Source organism: Cornus florida, unplaced genomic scaffold, assembly GCF_030987335.1.
Source record: "Cornus florida cultivar Cherokee Brave unplaced genomic scaffold, ASM3098733v1 CherokeeBrave_3.0.0_Hap2_Chr06, whole genome shotgun sequence".
NCBI lineage: Eukaryota > Viridiplantae > Streptophyta > Magnoliopsida > Cornales > Cornaceae > Cornus > Cornus florida.
Genome location: NW_026775576.1, coordinates 45,128,728 through 45,137,479, shown reverse-complemented (window position 1 = coordinate 45,137,479; position 8,752 = coordinate 45,128,728). Strand labels below are relative to the sequence as shown.

The 8,752-nt window shown below is 38.1% G+C and overlaps 2 protein-coding genes across 2 annotated transcripts; both read right to left on the bottom strand.

Annotated features, from left to right (window-relative positions):
• Positions 1–201: 201 nt before the first annotated feature.
• On the bottom strand, positions 202–1,569 carry LOC132314012 (putative UPF0481 protein At3g02645). The gene has a single exon (XM_059812937.1). The coding sequence runs from the start codon at positions 1,567–1,569 to the stop codon at positions 202–204; it is 1,368 nt and encodes a 455-aa protein (XP_059668920.1).
• Positions 1,570–6,714: 5,145 nt separating this feature from the next.
• On the bottom strand, positions 6,715–8,295 carry LOC132311411 (UPF0481 protein At3g47200-like). The gene is made up of 2 exons (XM_059809313.1): positions 7,894–8,295; positions 6,715–7,809 (listed from the first exon to the last, which is right to left on the bottom strand). Exons 1-2 carry the CDS (start codon positions 8,278–8,280, stop codon positions 6,934–6,936), a joined length of 1,263 nt encoding a protein of 420 aa, XP_059665296.1. The 5' UTR covers positions 8,281–8,295; the 3' UTR covers positions 6,715–6,933.
• Between the last annotated feature and the right edge of the window lie 457 nt (positions 8,296–8,752).

The window sequence follows — 8,752 nt, the reverse complement described above, 5'->3', positions numbered from 1 at the left end:
TAAAGAGAGAGATTTGAATGACAAGCGTAATACAAAAATGATTTACACGGATTCTCACAAGTACTAATACAATTCTAATTTACGGTACATTTCAGATTACTAATGCTGATCCAGACGAATTAATTAACAAGATAAAGAGTTGTTGGAACAAAGGAATAGTAGACATACATACACACTGATACACATGAAATAGTTACCTTGCTAGTTGCGATAATAAGAAAGAACGGTGTAGATGGAGGACAAAAGTGTGATGAGATTCAGGATAATGGCAAAAGCTACTGCCATTTGTGTGTTTGCATTAGCAAGAGCTAGTCGCCAAGGTGTGCAAAAATCCCTCACCTCCATCCACAGATCATTGTAAAAATGGAATTGATTACTTACAATACTTTCTTCACTGGTAATATTCTTGAAGAGTTCTGACACCTTTTCACTGTAACCCAACGTGTTACTAATGACTCCGGCTTCTTCAAGCAATTCAACATCTTCTGCAGAGTCCAAGAGGCTGCTCATGGCGACAGCATAAGATGTGAAGTACTGGTTAACACCGGCACAACAAAGCTCGAAAGCAATGAGGTTTCTCAATAATAATTCAGTAGATCTATTGATAGAGAAACGTGGGATTTGAAAATGAGCTCTTCTCCACAACCAAAAGCAACAACGATCCGTGCTAAATTTCAAATCAAATAGGCTCTCTCTTCTGATACGTGGCCCAAACTTGACTCCTACACTTTGAAGTTTTGTTGCACTGTATTTGAGTGTAGTTTTCTCTTTGTGTTGGTACCATTTCGGTGCCTTCTGCAAAGGAGATTGGTAACAAATGTGTAAAAAATGGAGTATATGATAAGGGAAATTGTTTTCCAGGTTTTCTATTTCACCACCAATATTTTCTCGTCTCATCATCATATCTCCAAAGAATGAAACGACACATCTACGGAGGGAGACTGGGCGGCCCGATATAGTAGTACTATCCGGGATTGGTTCCACTGTCAGCTTGAACAATTCATCAAGAACAAAGAAGGGGATTTGGTTCTCGAGCAATAGCAGGTCACGTCTGACCTGATCATACTTCAAATGGTTCTGCAAAAATGGGTCAGACATCCATGTCTCTATGACCGGAACGTAATTCTTGTAGAGAAGTTCAATTATGAAGCAACCATCAATCACCATGCATGCCATGTCTCTTACAGAATAGAAGTCATCACCATACCTTTGGGAATAGCATTCCATAACACGGGACATCAAGTTGAACATAGCTTCCGTACATTCTGCTAGTACTGTTGCCGCAAGTGTTCCATTTCGCTCAAGTAGCTCACCCATATACCTCTTTTTCACGGCCTCCATCTCTACTAGATCTGGTCTTCCTCTCCAAAGAGGCCCAATAGATACGCAGCTTGGACGATAGGCGTCCTCATTTTGTACACGAAGCACATCCGGGACCCTATACATGCCATGGACCCTTGTCGTGCGTAGTTCGCCAGCCATCGGAGTGTTGCTTGATCTGTTTTCACGTATATCACTCCGAAGAAGCTCCAACATCTCCTGAAACTGTGATTCTCTTCTTTCGGCCATTACCGATTTATTATTATTTAGCTAGCTTTGTGTTTGTCTTGGGTTGGTTTGAGCAAGCAAGCCAATACCACTGCACTGCACTACAATGGATCTAAGCGGACTTATATGTGTTGTTTTTATGAACTGGCCGGTAATTTTATATACTTAGAGTGAAAAGGCTTGGCGGTTTCCTCTTAGATTCCATCACTTATTTAATAATAATAATAATAAATCTCACTGCAATTGGATCGCACCAAATCCGCTGGAGGGAATCCTATGCAACCCTTCCTTCCTGTGCTCAAAACTATCGCTTTTTATATACTTAGGATACATCTAGGTTTTCTTTATTTAATTCATTTTTTATTATTATTTTGGGATTTATTGTTTCTAACATTCAAAACTTTGTATGTACATCCCACTGAATTGATCAAGCAACACTATGTCTTCATTAATGCAACATTGTGCGTGTTCTTGGTCCGTGCAACACTTCAATCTTACATCATTTTATTATAGTTATTGATTGTGATTTTTTTATAGAAAAAGTAAAACTGATTTTCATAATAATAAAATATAAATATATACAATAATATATACTCGTATATAAATATATATACAATAATAATAATAATAAAATAAATAAAACTAATACAATTTCATTTAGCAATAGCACCAGCCATCATGTAACTAAAACACACTAGAACTTGGATCTTGAATTTTGAGGTACTTAATAAGCATTGACTCTGATATAACAAATGTTTCCTTGATGGTTGAATTAGTCGGTCCATTCTTCAGCAGAATGCAACTAGGACCTTGTTCCACTGCATATGTAAATTATGCATTGATTTAAAAATAAAAAATAAAAAATGCCATTCATTTTCAGTTTTTCGAGATCACGACTTGACTCAGAGATCTTGCCATCCATCAATTAAATTATCACACCTACGGTCCAACCAATCAACAAAGAATCGATAAACATCCTTTAGTTCATGTGCACTCAGTATTTCTAACATCTCTTATTCAAAAATTGAACATAAAACTTTGATACCATTAGCGTCCTCAATGAAAGATGCCCTTATCTAAGGTGTGAACAAGCCCCATAACATCTATGTCAGGCTTTTGGTCGAAGACTCGATGCATTCAAAATGACTTGCTTTCTAATGAAACCCCCTACAAGGAGAATGGATCGATCTTTCATATAGACGATAGTCTTTTGATTGAACCATCCTTCACCTGATGTTGTTACAGAGACAGTTCATGTCTCTGATTCCAAATGAACACTTGGTTCCATTTTCTGAGCACAACGTTCAATCCTACCTATAACTGAAAAACAAGAATAAGTTTAAAAAGTCCTTTCACTGGTGTACTATTAAAAAAATTATACAAGAACAGATAGTCTAACGGAGAGAGGGGAGCACAGGTTTAGCTTATGACGTGTTTGGAAGGCTTTGGCCAAACGAGGATTTCAGAGTGTGACGACAAGGAATTCCATTAATAATTGGCCGTTTTGTATAATTTTTCTCTACCATTTTTTTATTTACCTTTTCTCTTGCTCTATTCGTACCTATTTCTGTTCATTGCTCCCACAGAATTCCATGTTCTATAACGGCAAAACCTTATTTTATGGATCCTAGAAATATCAAATTAACCCACATATCTATTTTCTTAAAATTATTTCCTACTCCCACTGATGCTGATCCTGCCTTCAACGAACAGAAGCAAAGGGCACACCATGACACCTACTAAACACAACTAGTTATTTCTGGAATCAAATTGAGGACCATGACACCTACTAAACACAACTAGTTATTTGTGGCATCACATTATTGAGGTCCATAATATCTACCAAACAACAGATTCGTTATTACAAGAAAAGGGCACACCGTGCGTGAACATGTGCAATCGTAGACTACTTACAATATGCATCCAATAGTGGTGCTGCTGCGGGTTTCATATGAACAGAGTCACTCGTCTTCAATATTTCAAATAAACCAGATAACTATTCGGAAGCAAGAATATTTCAACGGAATTTGCATAATCAAGAATAAAAACAAAAACTAAAATGAAGAATATAAGTAGCCACCGAACATTAACTAAATCAGAACACATAAAAACAAAGCAACCTAAAACAAAAACAATCGAAAAACACTAATTTTCATAACTGCATAAAATATCCAACGATGTCACTGCCAATGCACTTAAAACAATTATACAGTTTAGGCTTTTGATCAACTCTACAAACCTCATACTTCTCAAAATAATTTTCGATTTAATTTGAAGTGACAAGCAATGAAATGACTTTTACTGCTGTGTAAAACTTCTAGCAAATGAAATAAAAGTTAGTGATTGATTAAGATTTACTTACAAGTAACTACAACTTCTGGTCTGTATGAGAACTTATGATATTGGTGGCAACTGCTTCAAAATTGTTGCTTTTGGAGCTTCAAAATTGCTCAAACTCGGCTCATTGCTCGTTTACTAAACGAGCCAGAAAAATGAACTTAAGTTCGGCTCATTTAGTTAACGAACGATCTTGAGCTGAGTCCCGAGTGCACATATAAGAACGTTTGAGATCACATTATAAGTACCTTGCCGTTGGAGTACACTAAAAACGTATGAGATCACATTATCAGTACTTATTGTGTAATGCACTATAGAGTGATTCTTACTATCCCTGAGTGCACATGACGCTCCACTACTCTAGAAAGAATTTGCTTCCCCCAAATTTTTTTTTAAGTAATTGCATGGTGCTTATGGAACAAGAAAATTGCACATGCCCGATAATGCAGTATATATGGAGTGCCCATACCACCATTGTTGAAAAAAAAGAAGTGATTAAACTCATTTGCCATGGCATGTAAGCATTGGAAGCTCACAATTATCTATTCACGTAGTATTTATTTTTCCTAAAAGTTCAAGCACACTCAAGCTCTCACTCACAATATTGTCCCAGATGGGCTCAAACACTCAACTTAAAAGGAAAAATGTAACGACCCACTTCACCACATGGTATAATATTGTCTGCTTTTGGCCTAAGCCCTTACGGTTTTGCTCTTAATCTTCACCCCAAAAGGTCTCATACTAATTGGAGATGACACACTTACAGATGTGAGACGGGGACATTGGGCCTCCAAGAGGGGTGGATTGTAATGACCATGTGGGCGGGTGTGTCGTGGACGGGTGCGAGACACTAACAGGCTACCACACTGGCGAGCTACGAGTGCACAGTCCTACATCGCCTGGGTAGAGGAAAGGTGAAGTGCTTATATGTAAATGTGTCATCTCTAATTGGTACGAGGCCTTTTGGGGTGAAGCACAAGTGCAAAACCGTGGGCTCAGGCCCAAAGCGAACAATATCATACCATGTGGTGGAATGGGTCGTTACAAAAAAAGATCAATACCATTTAAGCTATTACCCATTATCATTGGAAGAGCACATTTTTGTTTCTAAATAAATGATAAATTATGCAATTATTACAAAAAGAAGGCAAATTCATTTCCAGTTTGTAGCCTGCTCTCTTAGGCTGCTCCTTTCCTTTGGTGTCTGCCATTTGGTTCTTGTTAGTTTGTTTACCTTGTAGTGTTGGTTTAGCATTTGCTTTCTATATCTGCTAATTTGTATTTCTGTTATTAGGCTCTTTTCGTTCATCATCATTTGGTTTAGTGTCTCTTTGTTCCTAGGCTCTTTGATTCACATCATCTTTGGAGTTTATTTCTATTTCTTGGTCATCCCGTAGTTCTCTTTCCTCGTCTTCTTTTTCTGTTTTGTGTTTTGTTGCATCCTTATGGAAAAGTCAGTTCTACAACAGCTTGAAACTCATGCATGTAATGGGTGATTTCAATGAAATTTTGCATAATTGAAAGAAGAGACGTGGAAGGTTGAAACCTATGCGAGTGTAGCCCTCTCGTCAAACCATGCATGCCAAAGGAATTTCTGAAGAATGGTGGACACTAGACAATTCATGGATTTAGGCTTTCAAGTTTCAAGGTCATCCTTTCACTTGAGATAATGGTAGAGGAGGATTGCCTGATAGTGTATGTAATGCTCATATTTCAGCAGCAGACTCTCATTATTTAGTTTTCTTCTACTCAATACAAATCCTACCCTCTTTAAAAAAAGGAATCAGTTCTTTAGAAAAACAGGAAGCATCTGTGTGATCCCTGGAGTGAGGAAGAACTCGTCTGAAGACAGAAATCTAGAGTTGATTGATTAAAGTTGGGTGATAAAAATTCGCAATTTTCTACTTGATTGGTAGGTTTGATGAGTCCATGACAGCATCCATTACTAACAACCAAGTGTGTGACAGTAGAAATACAAGAATAAATCAGGTCATGAATAACATAGTGGTTTTTTAACCGAATTCAAGTACTTCTCTGGGGGCAAAGTCTATGTTCACAGCTGGGGATTAATATGGAACATATGAAAGAAAGCTATAATCTTGGACTTCCAGCCATAGGCGTGTGATTTTTGGTGGGGTGGAAATGAGGTTAAGAAAAGTTTACCCTGGACCAAATGGGATGTGTTGTGCTCTTCAAAGGACCGTGGGCTAGGGTTTAGAAATTTTGAGGCGTTTAATCTACCTCTCTTGGCAGAACAGTGTTGGAAGTTGCATGCTGGGTTATGAGCTGTTGAAAAACAAATACTTTCCAAACAGCTCTTTCCTCGTGTTGGATTGGGCTGTGCCATCTCATCTGAAAAACCAATTGGTGTCCAATGAGGGTAAGACAGATAAGACACACATTTTATGGTATTCGATCCAAGCCCACCAGTGTAAGGAGCGGCATTGTGTGCTACCTTGCCAACACCTTGAAGCTTCTCCAAGATGCCGAGCTTTGTGGGCATGGTCTAGTTTATTGGCCGCAAGGGAGGTGGTTGCTAAAGGGTTGGGTTGGAGAGTTTTTGACGGAAGGAATAATTCACATTTGGAATGATTCATGGCTTAATGTTGGTGTTAGAGGCAAAGTCATTACTCCAATATTCAACCCAAATTTACATCTTTCAGTCTGACCAACTGACAGAAAGGAGTGGCCCAATTAGTGTTACTCATGTCTTGTAACATGGATAATACACTTCAGATGATAATTCAACAGCTTATAAACAGACAATTAATTTAAAAGGACATTGATTGGGGAATATATCAAACACTAATGACAGAATCATACAATAAAGAGAGAGAGATTATGTATAAAGGTTCTAATATGAATGACACGCATATAGATGACACTACATAAATGACTTACACACATTCTCAAAAGTACTAATACTATTCTAATTAACGGTACATTTCAAATAATTACTGGTGATCTAGATGAAACAACGAGATTGATTTATTGTAACAAAGGAATAGGCACACACACATATACTTCAAGATCGACATATATAAATACCTACTTGTTGTGGTAATAAGAAAGGACAGTGTATACGGAAGACAAAAGTGTGATGATATTCAGGATAATGGCAGCGGCTACTGCCATTTGTGTGGTTACATTAGCAAAAGCTAGTCGCCAAGGTGAGCAAAAATCCATCACCTGTCTCCACATATCCTTGTAAAGAAGGTTTTGATTTCTTACAATGCTTTTATTGCTGGTAATATTCTTGAAGATTTCCAACACTGCTTCACCCGAATCCAAATGGTTGCGTATGACTCCAGCTTCTTCCAGCAATTTAACATCTTCGGCAGAGGCCATGAGGATACTCATGGCAAGAGCATGCGATGTGAAGTACCTGTCAACACCGGGACAAGTATACTCAAAAGCAATGATGTTTTGCAAGAATGTTTCAGTGATTTCATTGATAGAGAAACGTGGGATTCTAAAATGACCTGTTTTCCACAAACAAAAGAAGCGACGAGGAGTTGTAAATTTCAGATCAAACAGGCTTACTTTGTTACGGGTCACAAACTTGACTCCTACACTACGGAGTTTTGTTGCGTTGTATTTGAATCTAGGTTTTTCCATATGTGTGTAAAATATTGGTGCCTTCTCTAAAGGAGATTGGTGGGAAATGTGTAAAAAATGGAGTATGTGATAAGGGGAATTGTTTTTCAGGTTCTCTATTTCACCACCAATATTTTCTACTCCCATCATATCTCCAAACAATGAAAGAACACATTTACGGAGGGAGACTGGGTGGGGCCCTATAGTAGTACTATCCGGGGGGATACGTTCCACAGTCAGCCTGAACAATTCTTCAAGAACGAAGAAGGGGATCTGGTTCTCGAGCAATAGCAGGTCACGTCTGACCTGATTGTACTTCAAATGGTTCTGCAAAATTGGGTCAGACATATATACGTATTTCTTGTAAAGAAGTTCAATTATGAAGCAACCATCTAACAACATGTATCTTACATAATAGAAGTCTTCATAGCTTTTGGAATAGCAATCCTCAACAAGGGACTTCAACTTTAACATAGCTTCCGTACATTCTCTTAGTGTCGCCCCAAATGTTCCATTTCGCTCAAGAAGCTCACACATATACCTCTTTTTCACCGACACCATCTCATTTAGATCTTCTCTCCACAATCTGGAAAGAGGCCCAATAGATACGCAGCTTGGAGTATAGGCGTCTCTGTTTTGTTCAAGAAGCACATCAGGGACCTCATACATGCCATAGACCCTTGGCACCGACAGTTCGTCAGCCATGAGAGACTGTGTGTTGCATGATCTATTTTCATGTATATCTCTCTGAATAAACTCCAACATCCACTCAAGCTCTGAATTTTCTTCTTTGGCCATTACCGATTTATTATTATTTAGCTAGCTTTGTGTTTGTCAGGACTTGTGGGTTGGTTGGTTTGAGCAAGCCAGGACAGAGCTGTTCTGGATGGATCTAAAGGGCTATTTGTATATGTTTTTATCTACTGCTATATATATGCATGCAGTATACTCAAGTGCATTGACTTTTCAATAGAAACGTGTTCTGTGCAATGCTATCTTGTCCCTTGCCAGCTAATCCTCTAAATGTGCAAATGTCGTACCCGGAGCCGAGTCGGTCAAACCGTGTGCACAGATACATAAACTATTTGAATAGAAGTTATGGACCCTTCTTTACTAAAAGTAATTCTTTCTTGTACCCCAATTCACTTTGTTCTTGGATCCATAGGAATTCCTTTCAATCACGAAGGAGTGGATTTGGATATATTATCCAAATGGTTAAATCCGGCTATAAACCTTTTACATCAAAATTCGAATGATTTGATGGATTGGT